This window comes from Poecilia formosa, unplaced genomic scaffold (assembly GCF_000485575.1).
Source record: "Poecilia formosa unplaced genomic scaffold, Poecilia_formosa-5.1.2 Scaffold130, whole genome shotgun sequence".
Classification (NCBI taxonomy): Eukaryota; Metazoa; Chordata; class Actinopteri; order Cyprinodontiformes; family Poeciliidae; genus Poecilia; species Poecilia formosa.
In genome coordinates this window covers 907647-929851 of record NW_006800069.1, presented here as the reverse complement: position 1 = coordinate 929851, position 22205 = coordinate 907647, and the positions used below count along the sequence as shown (strand labels likewise).

Sequence of the window (22205 nt, the reverse complement as noted above, 5' to 3'; positions counted from 1 at the left end):
ACCCTCCCCCCACCCCTCATTTGTATTCTACACGAAAGCTGAAAACTATGTAAAAGCGTAATAAATCATTGACTCTAAACTCTCACAGAATTCCATGAGCTCATAAAAGCAAAAACCCCCTCTGGTTTTTTTTTTCTTTCTCTTTTTTACCAGACAGGTATCTGTGGCAGAATTAGCATAAAAACGATGTTAACCTTGCAACTTGTTTGCGAGCATACAGGTTTTCTCACTAATAGCACTGGCAGATGATACAAGCGAAGCTGCACATTAACAGTGGTTTTATTTTTAGGCCCAAGAAAAGGTTTTTGTGAGGCGTAGGTGTGGGGAGGAGGGGGGGATTGTTGGACAAATTGTTTGAACCCCAAGCTCCCATGTGTGCAACCAAACTAAAAAGATCGGGTTTTTAACACATCCTAAAATGATTTCAATCAGTCCTCAAGTGTACAGAAACACACAACAGACGTACACATATCAAGAGGAGCCAGGCGGCTATGTGACAATCTTTTAATATAATCCAGCGTTTCATGAGCAAGAATACTTGAAAAGGGATGGATGTGGATCCCTGTAAATTAGACATGGCAGACAGTGGAACAGTATCTATGGCATGGTAATCGGCTATTTATGCTTAACGTTAAAAAGGAAGACACACGCAGACATCTGTCTGTTTGCCATGTCCATTTTGTCTGAGTTTTAGTATGTCATCAAGGAAGCTTGCCATGGTAATTGTGCTGACAGCATAGCGCAGTGTAAATCACCATCAGATTCACAAGGCAGTGCACTGCTCTCTTATTCAGTGCTATTGCAGACCCCAACTAGAACATTTCTGAAGAAATTTAAAAGAGTATTGCCAAAGTGTGTATCGAACCAGAATCAGGGGTTCTGATGCTGAAAATTAGCAACAATGTTAAGGTTAGCTGAAATGTTAGTATGTGGATATGTTGACCAACATTGACTTATCTCACTTAGTATCCAAACGTTGTATAAACTAAAATGAGCTGGCATGCTAATGTTAGCTTAAATGCTGTCTGTAGGATGTGCGGTATCACTACCGCATTGAATGATACTGACTTAATCCATTCAGTATGGAAACAATATTGTGTAAGCTAAAATTAGCTCAGCTGCTTAAATGCAGTCAGTAGCATTTGGGGTATCACCATTATGTTGATAATAAATAACTTTCCACATGTTTTTTGTTAATATGTAAAGAATAAAAAATGTCAAAACTGATTTTTACTTTAACATAATTTTATTATCTTTTGCATTAAAAAAAAGAAGTAGTATACATGTATAAAATTCTGGCTGTCAGATAAACACATTTTCCCCAAACTCATCCACTGTGAAATTAAATTCAGTGTGGTTTGCTTTCAAACGGAAATGCTAATTTTTTCCATTTGGCTCTTGCGAGCCTCATCCTTATATGATTAGAAAGTTTCAAATTCCTGCAAGGTTTAATCAACAGCCTATGTTTATTTAATTGAGTTAGAGGCTGTTCTGCCAGTGGATTACAACATGCCTCACAGTTAAATCAACTGATCACAAATGTACAACAAAGTCTCTGTAAAACACTCAGACCATGGGCTGACAGCGGTTTCAGTGCCAGAGGCTGGAACTAAATTGACAATTTGTAAGAAATATTCAGATTTATCAGATCAGAAGAAAATAATATAGTTTATTTTCTACTTTTTTTAAACTTGCCAAATAACCAGAGGATCACAAAATCCACACAAAGCAGGGAAAGTAATTTGGCCTGTGATTAGATGAGCTGACAGAACAGCCAATGACACACTACTGGCGGCGTAATGCAGGCATTAAAAACCCATCTGGGACATCTGTCCAGTCGGTCTGATTATTGTTCCCTGGTGTATTAACAGCCCGTCTTGAGCGCTCACTCACATACACGGAGTCAGAACCCACGCCACAACTGGACCCCATCTGGTGTCCACAAAACCCTCCACATATTTTTATTTTCCTAAACGGAAAACCACGGTATGAACTAGCATAGCGTTGACCCATTGCCGTCAAGGTTTTTTTTTTTTTTTTTTTTAGTGGGGATGGCTTTTTATGAACAAGTGTTTATCGTAAATTTGGAAATTCATTGTGAGTCCTTGTACTGTCTTAAAATGCGGAGTGCTAATGGATTCTGGTTGAAAAAATCCAAATGCAGGGAAAAGGCACGGCAAGGTAGTAAAAAAATGATAAAGTAACTTCAAGGGCAAACGGAGCTTAAAGGGGCAGAGTTATGTAAAATGTAGTTTTTTTTTAGCTTCACATCATGTTACATTGTTAGTCCCTCGTCTGAAACTTACCTGGAGTGTTTCCTGGATTCTGACATGCATGCTTGAGAAATACTTTAATCTCCCATGGCAACCATCCAGCTGTGCAAAACCACGGACGAGCGCCGACTTCGAGGACAAACTCCTCTTCTGAGCTTCCGTTTCACAGAGCAGCCACTCCCCGAGACGCCTCGCTCAGCTCCTTCAGACTAGCCACCAGCAGTTAGCAAACATCTGACAGATCTGTGCATCTGCTCATGTTTTCATTTACAGTCAAGGAAAAACGTCTCGTTTTCCATATTTTTTTTACTTGTTTTGAGAAGGGTGTTTTTTTCTCAATGTGGGCTTGGCGCCTTAATTCCAGTGAAAGGAACTAGTAATACTTTGGCAAGCGAAGGCCTTTAGGACTTTTATATGCTCCAAAGTTTCTGGCCCTCCTCTTTCACAACAAGATTATCTGTGGACAAATGTGGTGTGTAGGAACTTGACTGACCTGCTGACAGAAAACTTTCATGACACTGTAGCGTGAAATACCAGTCAATATCAGAGTTTGACCTCACAAATGCCTTTCTAGAACAATACTCTTACAATTCCTATAACTACATTTCTAAACAATGATTTAGAATACTGACACAGTTTTGCACACTTTTGTAATGGAAACGCAGCTGCTTTTGCAATGCCCATTATCTGCTATATTTGTGGATCTGATGTAATAACTAACTCAGTGTTTCCTCCTTAACGTCTTAACAACTGGCAGAAAAGGGAATCGCAGCTGAGTGTTAACTTTGTAGCTGTTGAAGTAATCACCAAGTGGACACACACAGACTAGACGGCATATTCTACCTTCAATCTCACATTTGTTCTCAGTTTCTTCCCTTTTTTTCCCCTTTTTCTATTTTCACATACGTGTTGTGGTGTGAATTCAACTCACCGGAGAGACTCTTTCATTTTACACAGTGACACTTTGACGTCTGGGCTCCCTTGGCAGCTCCGGTTCTTTATTCCAATGAAATCCTGAACATTTTGAGGATTACAGAGATGGCTTGATTCACTCTGATTTAATCTCCCTCCAGGTTGAACCTTAAACGGTGAAAACGACTGCGGGGAGCAAATTGTTTCTAGCTGAAATGGAGACACTGAGGCAATTTATTCCATTTAATCAGGTTTGTGGTGGCGGGAACATTTCTGAAATATGGATGAGGGTGCACCCCGAGGACCGCTGCGTTTCTTTAGGTAACAGAAAAAGAATGAAAATGAATTATAATCCCTGATTTTAAGAGTATCAATAATCTCTGACTTTAAAGGAACCTAACTATGGTTTTTTAAATTTCTATATTTTGTGTGGCCGTATTTTGAGTTAATGAACTAGTTAGTAAATGATCGGCATTGTAGCGGATTCCCAATTGACTTCACAATCAAATAATCAGCAAAAAATGTTCTCAAGGACTAGCTAATATGATTGATCTTTTTGTTTTTCCTGTAGTGTCTTTGCCACTTTTTGAAACGATGGCACCCTGGGTGGTGAGCCACTTTGCCCAGACTAAAACCTTCATGTTTAAAAGAAAGCTCCTCATCCTTTTTCCACTTGTACGTTTGACCATCCTGTCACATCAGGTTTGCGCCACCTGTACATCAGTGGCTTTCAGGCTCCGTGCAGCTCCACTAACACCGATAACATCAATTACAGCTGCTCTGCTCCCCAGAGAACGGCAGCATCATAAGCTGAATGTCACAGCTGTCCCCCAGCTGTACCTTTTTCCACCAGGTGGGATTTTGCTCACATACTTTTTTTTTTTTCCCTTCAAAGATGATACCTGGCATGATTTCCTCGCTTCTCTCAATGGGTATCTTATTTCTGAGCTGCCATATTACCCTTTACTCATTACCTCAGCGTTATCGCAGTGTGAGGCCGATGCCTGGGAACTGCTGGTATTTTCAGATGTTGATCGGAGAAAAGTTTATTGTTCAGATGGAACCGCAGAGACACACTTTTCAGATTAAACAATGCACCACTGCAAAATCACAGAATCTTACTATGTTATTTTGGTCTATAGTTTCCAGTGTAAATGAGCTTAATGTGACCGAATAAGGCAAAACTGACTTACAAGTAACTTTTCAGCAAGAAATAGGAGCTTGTTTTAAGCCAGTAGTTCTTAAATATAATTTTCAAAAAAAGTCCTAGTTCCATGATTAGTTGGAGATTATTTTTATGTTTTGCTACGTGACAAAATCTAGCACTACTTTAAAAGGAAAAAGAAATTAATATTCAGTCATTTTTTACTTAAAACAAGTTCCTGTTTCTTGTTGACTATTTTACTGTTAGTTTTGTCTCATTTGAGGTGTACTAAGATGTTTATGCTAAAAACTATACAGAAATACTTGGCAAGATTTTGTGTATTTGCAGTGTGAACGCTAATATCAAATTAATTAAAAAACGCATTTAAGTTTGGAGTTGTAATGTAACAAAATATGAAAAACACAGGGTGTTTGTATCTGTGCATGGTTCTGTAATTAGGCTTCCCCTTGCCAGACATTGCAGTACATTCCCAAAGTGTTTACTTGCTAAAATGTTAAATATATTTGTGTTTTTTTTCCTGCAGTTTGCATAAAGTTGTGTGATTAATTTGCCTGATCCTATGATACTTTTAGGAATACATGGAACTACTTCAAATGAAATGTTGGTAAACCTTTGAGAACTCCTGAAACAAACTTTCTGCCTCTGCTCCGTGATTCACATTCTCTCTGTGCCTCCCCACAGTGCGCTCCATTCACTCTGCTGACGGAAACTTTCCGATAAACGTAGGGCGGAGTCTGCCTCTGATTAATAGTCGAGAGGACTTTCAGGAAATAATGAATTTCTCCCGTTGAGGTGTGGGTGTAATGTGCGGTTGAGTGATAATACATCCTTGTTGCACTTTCTTTCTCTCTTTCACAGTTTCTTTTTTTTCTCTACATCGTGCTGGTACCAATGAGAAGTTCTCCATTTTCATTACCTCCATTATTGACTCTTGAGTGACATTTTCCAATTCCTTCCTCTGGACTTCCTCTTCCTTCTTCTCCTCCTTATTAATTTTCCTCCTGGACTTGGGGTAAAGAATACAATCCAGGGCTATCTTGGACTTAAAACCAATAATTGAAGATTAATATCTTTTCATCAAATAAACTGCAGAGATGTTGGCGCTGCAGTCCTATTGTGGTTGGGCCGTTACTTCGTAGAGCTCGTTTTACATCATTTACAAGTTCAGGTTTTTTGCATTTGTATTATGCTTCTTGTTATTCTCCAAAAACGTATCTACTTGGCCAAACTTAGACAGAAAATCAATAGATAAAATAATATGAAGAATTACTCTGAGTTTTTACATTTTTTATTTTGATTATTTTTACCTTTAATGGGATAAAAAGTAGTTTTACAAAATATAACTTCTGAACTCTGTGCCTCAGAGACATCGTAGTAAATGTTAGCTTACGTAAGGGACCAACCAGTAAGGCATAGAGGAACCTCGGGTAAGTGAAGCAAAGACACAGCTGTCAATACAACATAAAGCCTAATTTTGACCTTGAGGTGCTGATTTGTGTGCGCTCCATATAAACTTTGTAAGAATGAACAGATTCACTAAAGAAGCAATAGACTGGATGATAAGCTTGAAGTGGGGACTACAAAGTAAACTAAAATGAGAACAAACTCGTGGTGAGGTGTGGGTCTTACCATGTGTGGCTGGGAACACCATGCTAAATTACAGCTCAGAAAATATACATCATCATTCACAACAACAACAAAAATCCTGGAGATATTTCAGGCAATGTTGAGTTTTCAGGTGAAAATGACTCCAAACAGTCCTAAATCTATCCTCATAACGAAGCTATTCATAGAAGCTAATTCAGGTAGTTACTCAAACTGTGCTCCTGCTTCCCACTCAGCAGAACATCTCAAACACACCCTTCCAATCTGGTCGGTCCATTTAAGCTGCCTCACTTAGTGCATCTTCACTGCCGCTGCGACTGCTGCCCGCCTACGTACCTGCTGCTGCTTCTCTTAAGCTCATCCATCTCTCCGGCATCCACATGCCGGCTGTGACATCAGAGATGCTCTCATCATCTTCTAGCATGTTTGGAAACATGTCTAGGAGGCAGATTGTGAAACCTGACCGGAAACGTGACTGGCATAGAGGATTTGGGACAAGTTGGAACACGATTTTCACGTTTTTCACAAATGAGAAAAAGTGAAAAATTGAGCCACAGATCAAGATTCAGTTGACCCTGAGTCAGTACTTTCAGAATTGCCTCTCCTTGCAGCTGGAGTTTTTTAGGGTATGTCTCTATCAACTTTCCCTTTTTTAGTTGTAGAACAGTTCAGTCACGGAAGGCATTTTTGGAAAACAATTTCAAAGTTTTGCGACCATCTTAGGGGTCAGATCGAAAGCAGGTAATAATGAACGTTGGGAACTAATTAGAGGCAAAACAGCTGAGGCAGGAGAAACTGAGGGAAGGAAACTAACACAAGGGAGCAAAACAAGGAAACAAACTATAATTTTCTTACTACTTCCTGTTGTCTTTGTTATTTTCATCAGTATTAACATCCAGTTGTTGACTTGTGTGATGCAAAAAAAAAAGCGCAAAAACTTGTCGAAAAATGTTTTTTGAGCCAATTTATTTTCGTAATTTCACTTTGCTCAACTTTACGATTAATAGAATAGAAACGCATCAGTTGTTTGGGTGTTTTGCTCTTTCATTTCTGTACTCCGTGTTTCCAGCCTCAAGTTTCTTCCACCTGTACATCTTACGTTATTATTCCTTCTTGTTTGCTCAGGCTCTGTTCTGCTCCCTCACACCCACCCATTGTTGACTCCTGCTATCTTTACTTCCATCTAACTTCACTTCCCATTCGTTTCCTCTCCCAGAATGAAACTATAATCCATCATGTCATGGTGAGCCATTGACATTCTTCAGCTGCGCTGCCTTCTTTTACTCGTGTCGCAGTCATTCCCTGTCTTCCAATTATCTGAGTGTCTCTGGCTTTGTCATCTTCTATCATTTGTGTCCTTTGAATCTTGAGTTTTATCCGCTCCCTCTTTTCTCTTTTATCTCTCTTACTGTGTATGGCACCAAATAGCTTGTCTGTCTCTCCGCGTTCTGGCTTTTGTATGCAGCTGAGTGCACACTACGTGTAATCGGAGCCTCTCGACTAATTTAGAGAACGCTGTGTCCTACCCTCCGCCGTGTCCTCGAGTGAGCGCGCTCCGGTGGCTTACGCTCCTGTCCGGTTTCGGACGGGAGCGGACGCTGAACTGTTTGTACCGTTCAGCATCCGGTTGTGACTGTTCAGCTCTTACCTCAATCTCTTGCAAACAAGGAAATGTAAATGTGTCTTTTGTTGAATACGTGCGTTGTGTTCTGTTTTTCTTTTCTCTGTGAACCTCCCGTTTTGTTTTTGCAGTAGCACAGCAGCTGACAGCAACATCTTCATATCACGAGTTCACTCCTCTTCGTCTGTGACACAAATCACAAACACACCAATGCACACACAGATGGAGACTGTGAATGACGTGCTTTCACATTAGCGCTGCAGCACGCTGCTCGTCTTTCTCTCTGCTGGCTTTAACTTTAACTTCCTCGCCCTGCGTCTCACGTTACATTAATTTTCTGTTTGTTTTTCTTTTTACTGTATTTTTATTGAACTTATGTACTACGTTTTGGACCGTTCTCTGTCAGTTAGAGTATAACTGAATAGTTTATTTATTTAACTAATTAAATTCAAAAAGCAAAGTGTATAGATTCATTGCAGACAGAGTTCTATATTTCAAGTTGTGATTTCTGTTCATTTTCATGATTAGGGCTTCAAATATATTCTAAACACTTATGAGATATATTCATAATTAAGCCTTGGTGATATCAACCATCAGAGGAGACGACGGCGTCTTATTCAGGCGTTGGAATGACAAACCTCTTATAGTTGCGACGTATGCGGCATCTTGGGGAATTTGTAGAATGTGTGATTTTACCTCAGAGCTGTGAATTCAACACCTTCAAATGACACTCAACTTTTTTATAAACCGTTGTGATGCTTGAGAGCTCCGATGAAGCCAACTGCACATTGTCCAAAAAAACCAAAACAAAAGCGAACCGTCGACCTCATGTTACTTCCTGTCGTCTTCTTTGGCGTTTTCGCCAGTAGTAACATCTGGCTGTTGGTAATGTGACTTGTGTAATGAGAAAAAAAGTGTTTCAATTCCACTGAAAAATTATCAACATCCATCCTAGCATTTGTTTTTTTCAAAATCGGTGTTTTTCCATTTAGCAGATTTATTCTCATGACTTCAGTTTGTGTAATTTTACAGTTAACTGAAGTAAAGCTATCGATTAATTCAACCAACTGAGTCCTACTACAGTTGGACGTATGTTTAAGGAAGTCTGTATTTCTGTGTGAGAAACTGATTATCGAAAAAGCAGCTATTTTTACGAGGAGGTGTAAGAATGAATAACTCCGATAAATAATGCTTGCTGCTATTCCCCTAAAGCAGAGTTTAACATGTTAGGGTTTGTTTTTTTTTCCACTTTAAAAGATGCTTCTTTTTAATATGGTGAAGGTGTCCATTCCTACCACGTTATTTCAGAAATGTAATTTTTTTTTTTGGAGAGAAGGAACCATCTGCTTCTCACAGACTGCCATTCAAAAAAACAAAAACTTGAAACGTCAGCATGTCTCATGAACTTCCTTGATAATGTTTCCCCCTCAGGTTGTTAGCTAGAAAACGTCCAGGTGGCGTCTTTGAAAACGACACCTGCATAATTACCTTGAAATTGCTCTGGACGAGTTCTGGAAAAAATATGCAGAGGTCAACGCTCAAGTTTCAAACTCCAGCTTGCAAAACACACTAAAATACATCTCTACAAAAGTTAGCAAAATTCAAGCTGTTTTTTTTTTTCTTTTTCTTTTTTTTAAGGTAAATTTGTCCAAAAAAAAATTCCCGGACATGCCCTGCTCTTACTCTCGCTCGTATCCTTGGGGTTTGGATGCTGTTGAAACTTCAGAATCGTCTAATCTAACCGTACGCTGTGAGGCTGTTGGATGAAAGTAGTGAGGAGAAACGATCCGTAGTGATGCTGCTGCTCTTGCTTGTGTGTGTGGGTGTGTGTAGGAGTCATTGTAGTTCCAGGAGGTTTTCAGTCACATTTACCTCAGGTTTGATCTGAAGTGTTTCACAGCAGAACATCAAAGTCAGCCTCTCTTTGTTTGTTTTTTTCCCCTCCCTCTCTCCCTCCATCCATCCTCCCCCTCTTCTGCAGGCGCAGAAGGCACACATCTTCGCCGCAGATGTGTGGAGTGACAGATGACATGGGGATTGATACATCAGGTGAGAGAGCAAGCCAGGGACGCTGCGTCGCCAAGCGTGACTTCTGCCGGTAACAGAAATGAGCGGAAAAGGTCCAGCACGTCGATCAGCGGGAGAGAAGAAGAAGTGAGTGACCAGATTCCAGATAGGAAGAGACCACTCCTCTCTAAATCTGTTTGTCTTCACTTTCTCTCTTTTTCTGTCTGTCTCGTTGATTTATGAGTTGTCAGCTAGAAAGTTCTGACCAATTTAGCAAATTACTTTGTTTTTGTCTTTTAACACCTTGAGCATCTAATTGTTGTCTTAGATTTAAAGCCAACTCATTCAACTTGCCGTTTACTTGATTGTTCCATGGAGGATTTTTTCATCTGCAAGACCATCCATCACTTAGGATTTTTCCTCTGACAATACAGATAACAATCTGTTACTTTAACGACTCGTTAAATCAACACCATATGCAATGCTGTGAAAAAGGCTACTGTCAGACCAACAGAATCAACAAAACACTGAACTCAAACCTGTAAGCATGAAGTAGGCGAAAACACCTACAAAAAAAAAAAAAAAATCAGCACATCATCTGCCAGTCTGAAGAAAATCAACAGCTTACGAGGAACAGTTATGAGCTGCGTCTGCATTGACCATAGATTTGCACAGATTGGAGCTACAAAAATAATTTTGCCTAACACTTCCACAGTCTTAGTGCAATTCTTAAGGAGAGCCCGACAAATGTCAGTCGGGGAAGCTGGGGGGGGGGGTCGTCCCATCAGACCATCAGTTCCCGAAACCACACAAAGAAAAGCCTCGTAAAAACACAGAGGTCAGTGCGCTGCAGTGAATATCATGTACAAGTTGCACATATTTGGAAATGTGAAAAACCACGACCAAAAAAAAAAAGATTTTCACAAATAAATCTGAAATGAGCGTTAAGGCAGGCAGTGTGAACATAGACAGCGCATGCAACCGAATGAATTATACACAAGACCGGATGAAATTGCACAGAAACGGGTAAGAATAAATGTTTTATTAAATTAATTTAAATGATAAAGATGTCTGTTCCTGTTCTTCTGAATATTTCTGAAGTGTTTCAGTGGATGATTATGTCGCTTCAGTCTTTGCCTTAAAGGGCCACAGACTGTCGTTTCACCTTGAGGTAAAACTTTAGGCGATAATGGCTGTGATTATTAAATACCGGCTGTTCAACACGTACAGGTGTGAAATCCGTAGTTGTATTTTGTCAGGGACTCTTAACATCGATCAATTAAACAAAAAAGGATGCTTCCTCGCTGTCTTCGTTACAGGAAGCTGTTTGTCAATCATGTTTGCCTCTTCGCCTGCGTTCCTGAGGCAACATCATTAGAGTTCACCAACCTTCAGTTCGGGTTTGGCTATTTTCGTATTGATTTCATTTTTTCCATTTGTTCAAGTGTCAGAATCTCATTCTACAGACAAAACTAACCGTCAACATTTGACTGTGGATCGCATTTTGTTGGATTTAGACTTTTGTTATTTTAAAAACTGAATGTTTTTTGAGAAACGGCTAAAAAGCTAAGAAAATGTTATATCCTACCTTAAAAATATGCTATTAAAAAACAACATTTTGTCTTGAAATTTGATACAATTTATCAAAAATAACATTAAGAAAAGAGTAAAACTCTAATCCGTTGAAACTTGTTTCACTTTGCCGCCCTCCACTTCTTTATCTCACAGAGCAGATTAGTGCAGCACCAATTTGTCCCAGCGGCGAAGTGCGAGGTGACAGCGGTGACATCTGCGCCTTTCCACGGCTTCGGCGGCACGATTCCTTTATGATTCTCCAGCTGGATCTGCGTGGTTTCTCTCCGGGAAGTCGGCTAGAATGTGTTGTGCTGTCACAACACCAATTATGATCTACAGAGGACGCGAGTGGTTAGCCGAGGCGCACAATTATTCTCTCTGCAGGCTGCATCTAATCTTTGGTTGTATGCTAATGAACTGTCTGTTTTCATGCCAGGTTTAAGGCTAAAGCTAAATGATTAAAAGGAAAAAGGATAAGCACTGGTTGAATAACAACTTACTGTCCAGCGGAGTGAAGTAATTGGTTGCGTGTTGTGTGACTTGGAATCCTTTTTTTACTTTCCCGGTCCTCTTCTTCGTGCCTCTCCGTGCTGCTCCGTTCGACTTCGCTGTGATGTGTTGCTGCTTTATCAGACCAGCAAAATGGTTTGCCTGCAGTGCTGTTTAGCTTCCTGTGAACAATGCTGATGTTTTTGCTCAGAGGGGAGGATAGGAAGCAGCCTGTCTATTACGCACTGTTCATGGGAGAAGTGATAAACTTCGCATTACAACATGGCTTGCACAGCTAATCCTTTGTTGTCCTTAGAAATTGTCACTGTGTCGCAACTGGATTTCCTACGAATCCTCCGCTCTTTAAATCCCTAATTCATCATAATGTGTCATTTTTATTAGATATACAGCAGCCTCATTAAGTAAATTAGCTAGCAACTAGCTTTATGTTGCCATGTTTTTCCCTCAGTGTACTTACAAGTAAGATAATTAATCTGAAAGAAGTGACATAAAAGTCGCATCCTGATATCTCATTTATCCTCTTTTTTACAGTATAAAGTGTGTGGTACAAGGTAGCATTTTTGGATTTAAAAGATTTATTACTCGTGTTCCACATTTTTGTAATTTTAAGTTCAAGTTCATTTTTAAAAATGGAACAACATTAATCAACATTTACACGTAAATGCACAAGGTTATAGTTTGGATGCTGATTTCCATCCTTGGTCCCATTGGCAGTTTGATGTCAAAGAAAAATAATAAATACAGGAATAAACCCCCCATCCCCACACACAAAATAACACTGAACCATCAACACATTTATTTAAACACATTGAACCATCAACTCTAGAACCTGACCTTGTCTGCTCACTGGTGCTCATTTGAATAAAACGTTGTAATATTGGTGGCGCATAACCATAAAAAATATTTTACAAGTCAAGACAGAATCCTGATATTTTACAATGTTGTCCCAACTTCGTCGTTTGTTTGTTTTTTTGCAGCACCTGCATTTCCATTAACCATAGAATTTGCGCAAATTGAAATGGCAAAAATACATTTGCTTAATGAAACACGGCAAAAAGTCGTTGCACTAAAATGAGGTGTTTTGAAATCTTTAGCGCCCTCTGCACATTCTCCATCAGCCTCAGATCAGGACTCTTGGGTGTGGGATATCCCAAAAATGCTTGTACTCGAATCTGACAGTGATATGAATAATGTATGGCTTAAGCTGTAAAACAGGCAAAGTTTAGTCTGATTTAATGTCAAACAGTGAGAGAGAGAAAAAAGCGTAATGTGTCTTCTCGTGTACAGAGATATTAATCGACTTGTGCAACTTTCCGGAAACGACATCAGAGGAAGCAAGCTGTGAGCTTTTTCATGACTTGTAATAAATAACACCCCCCTAGGTTTACACAACGTGTTCGCCCTCACAGGCATTAATAATCCAAAATATTTTTATTTTTTTTTGACACATTTATGCAGAGACGGTTAATTTGTACACGCAGCCATTTACACAAACAAAATAGAGGCAAATGAAAACACTTGCACACACTGAGCAGTTTACAAACACCCCCGTGGTGAAGTAGGCAAAGCGGGAATTCTGTCTCTTTGTGTATGTTAGCGACTGGATACCATATGGTCACGCTTGGTGTCTTAATCTTGCAGTTTCGTACACCCACTGCCCACTGCAGCGATCTCAGCTTAGGGCTCAGGTCCGTCTGTAAACGTGTTGGCTCTTAAACACACACACTCTGAGGCGCACGAAAACTCAAGAAATCACACTCAGCCATTCACTTTTAGTGCCCACGCGTAGTAAAACACATCTCACCCATTTCCACAGTCTGTCAAGCATCTTCTTCCTGTTGCAGGCAAAGACGTCTGTGCACACACACGCACGCACACACACACACCCACACACACACACACACACATCAACTCCCACACACGCTCCTCGCAGACTCCTCGACCTGTTCTTGAAGAGGTTTGCGAGGTGCTAAATCACAGAGCTTACTGAGGGGGTAAAGGTAAATTTAGAGGACAGGTTGCACTTGAACACAGATGTCAATGTCAGGGTGTATCCAAGATTCTTCTTGATTTAGTCTCCTTTCTGTTCTACGCTTGCGTGCTCGTTCTGAAGGCTTTTGTCATGAACAAGGACAATGTGATAAATTAGCGAGGTTCGGGAAGACTCGCTGCAAGGATGATGACAGGAAGAAGAAGACGAGTACTGGGTGGGAGAATTGATGGATGCATCAAAGGTGCAGCGAGGTGATTAAGGAGATGAAAATGCAGAGGTAGCTAGAAAGAAATGAGAGAATTGAAGAGCAAACCAACAATTTTGGTGCGGGAGGGAAGCAAGGTAAGGTTTGGACAGATGCAATAATCAAACTTCTTCTTCCCATTCTGTTTTCTCTGCAGCTCAGACTGATCATCAACGCTGATCTGACAGACGGTGGAAACCCGCTTGGGAAAAAAGAAAAAACAACAACAACAAAAAAAACACCTTGAGAAGTGAGGTTTACAGCTGAAAGCAAGAGATTCAAAGAGAGCCGTACCTTTTGGCAAACAAACCACCGCTGATTGGGTGGGTGCAGAAGGCTGTGGGCAGCCAGCCATGGGTATGAGTGATCCAATTTCCAGCACGCAATTAGAAACACTTAAGGTCTGTGTTCTAGCAGGCGGGAGATGTGGCTCAATACCAATAAACAACTTGGGACAGCATGACTCGCCGTCTAAGTTGAGGTCCCTTTGCCAGTGGTATCTTGGCAGGAAATGGGAGGTTTAAACCTCAAACAACAACTTGAAACTGTGTGCAGCAAGCAACACTTTTGTTTCCCCTCCGATATAGTATGATAGAAAATCTAATCCCTCCCAACCCTCTCCCTCTACTTTCCTGTCCGTCAAGTTTCTCCTTCCCTCGGATGTTGTGCCGACCCATAATTAAGCTCATGTTTGAAAACCCAACTCAACGCTTTGTGCATTGCTAGCAAGCAAAAGGGTTCCAACACTTTTCAGTCTTTGAAACAGTGACTACTCTTGTGAGGAATGGGTGGCCCAGCAAGGGCTCTCCTCGGTGGGTTTGGCACAACCACCTCCTCCCTGGAGGTTGGGAGTCAGATAGGTTGGCCGAGCAACAACCCACTGGACTTCAATCAAACCCTGGCGTGGGGAACGGGAGGAGGGGCGAGTGCGGCAGCCATGAGTCTGGGTTTGGGTTTGGACAATTCGACCACCCAGGAGTCGGTCACCAAGTCCGTGATCAAAGAGAAGAACTGGCCGGCGCTGCTTATCCTGGTAATCATCGCACTGACGGTCGGTGGCAACATCCTGGTGATTCTGGCGGTGTCCCTGGAGAAGAAGCTGCAAAACGCCACCAACTTCTTTCTGAGGTCGCTGGCTGTGGCCGACATGCTCGTAGGCATCCTGGTCATGCCCATTTCCCTCATCAACATTCTCTACGGTGAGTAATAACTTCACTGCAGTTGAGACCATATATTTACATACACCAGTGTATTGTAAGCCTGGCGGGCCACCAGGTTTTACTTGCGCCCCCACCAACCTAAGCATTGTTTGTTTTATTGTAAGGGATTTTTTTTTTTTTTACACTGATGGCAATGAAAGATTAAAGCATCTCTTTGGTCATCCCAGCCCTAGTCACATTGATGAACTTGGCATGTGATTCAAAACTTCATTGAGCAGCTTCTTTGCATCATTTATTCATATGTTGTACAAAATCTAAGTGTGGTGTCCTTCTATGGTTTTTCACTAATTCTTGCATCTCCAGGTTTCATCTTGTTAAAGGAGTTGTTCTACTGCGCCTCTGGAGGGCAAGTTTTTGCCTTTTGCCCTCCAATATTGCACGCATGCACAAAATTTCCAGATGTAAACACAGTACGCCTCCATTTTCTGCTTAAATATTCATGGACTTCTGTTTTAAAAAAAACTCAATGCAAACAAGATAATAGTTCACACTGTGTTGTTAGTTAGATTAGAGTAATTTCAGTATAGTAAGACTTTGATTTCGTCCTGATGCCCTTAGAGTAGCCATCAGGTGTATTCTCCATATCAAGGTCCACTGGTGTGAAAACATGAAACTAAATGTATAGACACACATTTTTAGACTTGTGTCTTATAAAAATTGTTGTGTACTTTTGAATTAATACTAAAATTTAGTACCAGTATGTATGACCTGATGTTTTTTAGTATGTAAATCCGTTTCAGTCGATACGAAGACATGAAAATTGCTTTACCAAATAGGAACATAGATCCAGATAATTCTAATTACGCCGCGATCAAACATATTTCACATGTCGAGACCTCGGTTGTGAAAGAAAACGGATGATCTCATCCTTCTCAAAAAGACTTCTTTCTTTGCGGAGACCTATTTTAATGAATACGGATTCATGCCTATCACTCTGAGCCAATATTTAAATGATCTTCGCTGTGGATTTCTACCACAACTCTGGAGCACACACCCACTCACCAGCTGCTTGCCAGCACACTGCGACATGTGTGCTGTGATCACTTCAAAATATTTTTCCCGTGTAATTATTTCAATGACTATTGCTTGCATGAGATGCGGTACACTGTTATTTAGCGAGCGACTTGACTTTCAGAGAACGCCAGCTTGGTAATTGCGATATCATCCCAGTCATCCGCTTGTGTTCCTGCTCACGGTGTCTGGGCCAGCATTATGCATGAACACCCCCTTTTTAGTGTAATAGGATTTTAGTGTTGTGTTTTTGTTCTGATGTTAAGAACAGAGTGGATTTCTTTGCCTCTGCAACCTCAGCCAGGTCTCCAGTCTAACACCTCCAGGAAGCATGCCCTTAAATGTCACCATCACAGCAGTGATCCCTGAGCCGATAACATGTGAGGAAACCTTTTTTCAGTGCCGTATACAAACACATGTCAACCTTTTGCAGCTTTCGCCTCGATGGTAATCGTTGTTATTGCTGACATCGCTGCCTTCTGAGTTACTTACTTTTATGTGTCTGTCTGGTGGCTGTGGCTGATATCATGTCAGCAAATAGACTGAGACCTTCTGTAATGCTCAGTTTGGTACTTTCATATCAATGAAGGATCTGTCAGTGTACCTATTAAAGGGGCAGTATTATGTAAAATTTATTTACATCACGTTATGATGTTGTTCCCTCATCAAAACATACCTAGAGTGTTAATATGATTCTTTCATGCATGTTTCAGAAATCCTTTAATCTCAACCGTTCAACTATGTAAAACGCTTAGTGGGACCAAGCTCCGCCTTCAAGCACAAAGCTCCTCCTCTGAGCTGCAGTTTCCAAGCCGAGGTTGCTCCTCATAAATATCCCTTCCCACTCAGTTCCTTCAGACTAGTCAGCAGCAATTAGCAAACACCTGGTGGAGCCACGCAGCAGCACAACGCTGGTAAAAACATTAAAGGGTTAACAGAGGAGCCAGGTTGTGATGACTTCCTGAAGGCGGAGTTTCAGACAGAGCAGGAGTTTTTAAAGAGACAGAGGCCCAATATCAAGGCGTTAAATTACAAGGTCAAGTTCCTTTTAAGTCATATTTGACATATGTAGCGTTTTTATAACAACTTGAACTTTTGCATTTTATGAATTCTAGTGTCTGAGCTATCACTTTTGAGTCAGTGTGTACTCACATGCCTTCAAATAATTTATTGTATTTTGCACAAATTGTATTTACGTCAGCATGATATGGATAATACAAATATGTATTACAACATATTTGACCGGAATCCCATAGTGTAGATGGAAACTGTTTTAAAAAAAAAAAGCATTAAACATTTTTTTTTAAAATAATAAAAATCTGTGTTGTAGCTGGAGATTAAGTTACACATTACTTGGACTTAATAGTGGAGTTTATGTTGCTTAAAGGAAGACTAGAGCAATTCTTAATGTTGCCTTTTAAATCCTCACTTTTGGGTAGAAATGTTTCCAAAATACATGTAATTCGTAAGTAATTAAAAACAAAACTTTCCATTTTACATTTCAGCTTCACACAATTTGGACAACATTACATATTCTTGTTATTTTCTGCTATTGATCACTGAAACAACAGTCGTGATTTGCTGACTTGATCATCTAAAGTGTGTTTATCAGAGAAAACAGCTTAAAGTGCTTCTTTATTTTTCTGTTCTGGGTGTGATTGGCTAACAGCTATTGTTATGATCACTTCATGTACCATGGAGTGATTTTTATACCACTCAGTGAGACAACAATGTAGACTATGGTGAAAGCGACATTTTTACTCATGTCATTTTTTTTTTTTTTTTACAGAGTTAGAAAGGAGAAAATTCGAACCAATGAGCAAATCTTTGAGGCTAGAGACTGCTCAGGCAAAAAATATTCCTTGTCACCTTTCCAAAGTAATCTCTTCCACAGCCGCTGGTGTAAAATCCGGCACCTCGCCATGAAGGCTGCTGCTGCAAACATTTGTTATAGAACGGTTCGCTCTCAGGAGCTCAAACTGCTATTATAACAAGCTGAACAGTGTGTTTGACTGTGTACCTCTTTTTTTTTTTGGCCTTTTAAATCTCAGCTTGCAACCTGATTACAGTCCAGCAGCAGGGTCACTATCTCCAGCAGTCACCAGGCGAGAGGCGGGGTACACCGCTGGCAGTTCACCCAAGCTACCGTAGAGGCACACGGGACAAACAGTACACACACACACACATACACACACACACACACACACCCAGGTGGAATTTAGAGAGACCAATTGACCTTACAGTCATGTTTTTGAACTGTGAGAGGAAGCTGGAGCATCCAGAGAGAACCCACACACACACAGAGAGAACATTCAAACCCCTCAGGCTGGGATGAAATGTGAAAACTTTTAACTTTTTTCCCCAGTTCTAACATTTTAAGTTTAGTACTGTGGTCAGATCTATAAAGTGTTATTTTTTATTTTTTATTTTTTAACAAGGTTGATGCTCACAGTACAGATAACACAGATTATGATAGAACTTGAATGTATGCCCCAAACCCAAACCCTGAAATCCGGACCAGAATTATTTTTGGTTGATTGTCGGGTTTGGCTCAAGCTTACGTGGCGCTCTTAATAAAGCTAAAATATACAAAGCACAAAGAAAACCAAACGAGAATGCATGCTGTAAAGTTTTGTTAATCTGCTTGTTATAGTGTAAATAGAGGAGTAGATATTTAACCTGTTGAGGAAATAATGTATGCATGCACATGCGGCTCCGCTCCTATCAATCACACATCCCAGAAGATTTGCACCTGACTCACTCTGAGGTTACAACAAGCGACAAAATATAGCTTGGAGAAGTTAAACAAAAGCTAAAAAAGTTATGCAGCTTTCTTAAATGGTGGTTTAAAAGAGAAAGCAGTAAAATCTTGATTAAAATAATATGTTGGGTTTACTTCGGGTTTGGGTGTATAATTAAATTTAATTAGTCGCACCGGCTCTGATTTTTGCTAGGCCCAATCTGAACTCTAAACTACAACGCTGTCCTTAGCGGTTCTTTTAAATTTGCCATTTTAAATTTCTGAAACAAGTCAGTCATTAAATGCCACTATAATGTAGATCCACACATATAAGCATTCTCACCTTTGCATTTCTCTTCAGTTTGCCCTCCAGCTCTTTTGTATCCAGAACACAGTTTGTCCGAACTTCAATATCCAGCCATCGCTCCTTGGCTGTCGGGCATCCCTCAGGAATACTAAGCAGGTCAGCGAGGGTTGATTGCTGCTTAATGGGCCGCGTATGGTCAACAGACACCCCAGCTCCCTCACACTGGGTTTGTTTTGTCGGTTCAAACTGCAGCTACTGATTGCTCACAGTGGTAATCAGTGTTTCACACAAACAAACACACGGTGGTGGCGGGGGGAAGTGGGGGGACAACAACAACAACAACAACAACAACAAAAAAATCCAGAACACAAACACCGACAGGTCTGTCTTTCTGCTCCACAAACGGATTCCATTACAGACAGAGACGGGTAATCAGTCCCGCTCTCGATTCATTTCTACGCATATCACGATAAGAGCTGTTGGTCTTTGCAGAGACGCCTGCACCAAACGCTCACACACACTTGAATGGAGCTCAGATCTATACTTGGAGTGTTATCCATCAGGCTGCTAGTTGTCTGCGTTGATCAATGAGGCTGGCTGAAAGATAGAGCCGACATTCACACACTCCTCTCACACACACACCTCTGACATCATTTAACTGACAGTGAATTGTTCTGACTTTGGTAGCAATAATGATTATAATGATAGCAATCACAATAAAGCACATTGCAGATGGTAATGCAGTCCTTTTTATTTTATCTCTCGTGTATAGAAGGACTCCACAGAGTATGAACAAGATCTCTATCGCCTCTTACCATACGTGTTGTGGCGACAACATTTTTTATCTCCATGTCGACGCATGACTCAGTTTGCACATAAACTCAAGAGAGTTTATGTGCAAGAGAGTTTAGGTGTGAATTTTCTCTAGTTTAATGTAGGTTAGGTAGAACTTTGTGTTCTTGGTCTCAAAAAGCAAACAAAAAAAAAAAATCGAGCGACCTTCATGGTGCATTCCAGTTTATCACTGGATGCTTATCTTCCTGCAGGGAGTCCAAACAAGTAAGATTTATCAGTAAGACATACTAATGCATTTTTCCTGTGACTGTAGATTATTTATAGGGCCTTATAAAAGTATTCAAATCCAGTGAATCCTTCCACACTTCTCCATGTTAGAAGCAAAGACTTCATGTAAATGTATTAGAAGTTGGTGTGGCAAACATGAAGACGTGCACGATTGTGAAGTCAAAAGAACATATTGCATGGTTTAATTTTATTTTATTTTTACTAATAATCTAGTCATCTACTAAGCCACTTTACCTCGATAAGCCCAAATAAAATTCAGTGCAATCAGAGTCCACTCAGTAGCAAGGAACACGAAGAAAATAGCAGCACAGTTTAAAGCAGCGTTGGATTGTGAAATTATATCTTTGAATGTCTTACGGAGGAAACAATCATTCATCATCCAAACCTTGAAGAATCCAAACTCCAATTACAAGTTACTGTAATCGGGAGAGTTGGGACAATTCCCAGTGGGGCGCTCCACTGACAGTCCGGTTGGCGTCGGACAACAATAATAACAGTAAAATATGTGCTATTTTCTCTCATTCAGTCCCTTTAAGAGACAGCACCAACTGTTTGAGAGCTACCGTTTGACCCCTGAAAAGCTCACAGTGGGTTGAGTCCACGCCAGCAGCGCATATCTATCAGATGTCAGGCGAAGTAGAGAAGTAGGCGAAGCTGCTGGCGAGTGAGTAAAAGATGGACGGGAAAAGACCAGATGGTGCTGGAAAAGCCAGGTCAAAGAAAAGAAAAACATTAGTGGAAGATGCTGCCAAGTGTGCATAGCTAATTAATGTTTTTTTCAAGAAGAAAGTAAGAGGCAACTGCAAATGGGAGATATGATATTAGGTACAATTGATCATTTAACAAGTGTATTGACACCATTCAACTTTTTCACAGATGCATATGATTTTTTCTAACTCTTTCATTTTTTTTGTGTATCTGGGATTTGTGATTTTTTTTTTCTTGCCACATTTTTGCCTGATGTTTTATATCGGAAAAAATGTCTTAGGCTGAAAAGTTGCTCAACTTCACCCTTGACTGAAGGGTGCCATAAGTTCCTTATGATGACATGTGGTGCCACAGAAATTGTAACTAATTGGACCAATTTCATTTTTACCATCAGTTTTACTCTAATGAATTAAAAGTGAAGGTGTTGCACTTTCAGCTTCAGCCAAATCCAGATAGGATCGCATTTTTCATCTGTTATTTAAGGGGTCTGCAAGTGGCTCTCTTGCTCACTTAATATATTGTCTTGAATATATTAAACAATTAAATATGTCCTGTTTTTTGTTCCATTCTTTTTTCTGTGGCCTCATGGACATTGACTGCTAACGCACAACCTGAGCTACAACCGAATCTTATTAAGTTTTGGTAAAACTTGGGATTTTGTTTATGGATGCTTTTCATCCAGTCTGACCTGGTTTGAGCTATTTCACAGAAGAAAATATTTAAAAATATCTGCCTCTAGATATCCAAAGTCAGTAGAGACCTACCCCGAAATTCAGGGAACAGGACAAACATTAGGCTTAAAATATACAATTGTTTAAAGTGGTTAAAAATTATGATGTTTCTAAAAGCACTTGGTGTCTCTCTGCCATTTTCTCCCTGAACAAAACCTGTAGGGACAGCACACGACTCCGTCTTATTTACCTTCACAGGAGACACCTTGTAGTTCAGAACCCTTTAATCAAATTGTGAATATTAGATTTGTCCCGTGTGATGTATGTTCATTCTTACGCAGGAAAGGTTAACCATCCTCGAATAAGAAGACGAACGACAAAATGACAGGGCGGATTATTTCCATCAGAGGTGACCTCGCCGGTTTTATACAATCCTTACAACCGTTTCCTTCTGTATAAAAGTCACAGATCGTCACCATTTTCTTTGCCTTTTTGTCGTGGTAAATAATTAGCTGCAATTGATTGATTTTCTTTAACATTTTTGTTGCATTGCATTTCTC

At 40.2% G+C, this 22205-nt stretch overlaps 1 protein-coding gene across 2 annotated transcripts in view; it reads left to right on the top strand.

Moving 5' to 3' along the window:
- Positions 1–22205, top strand: part of htr2cl1 (5-hydroxytryptamine (serotonin) receptor 2C, G protein-coupled-like 1) — a 166989-nt gene that overhangs the window by 113435 nt on the left and 31349 nt on the right. For both annotated transcript variants that reach the window (XM_016676238.1, XM_007561729.2), the window contains 2 exons: positions 9558–9730; positions 14063–15104. In XM_016676238.1, coding sequence (XP_016531724.1) covers positions 14690–15104 — 415 coding nt within the window. In that variant the 5' untranslated portion in view covers positions 9558–9730; positions 14063–14689. The remainder of the gene's footprint in view (positions 1–9557; positions 9731–14062; positions 15105–22205) is intronic.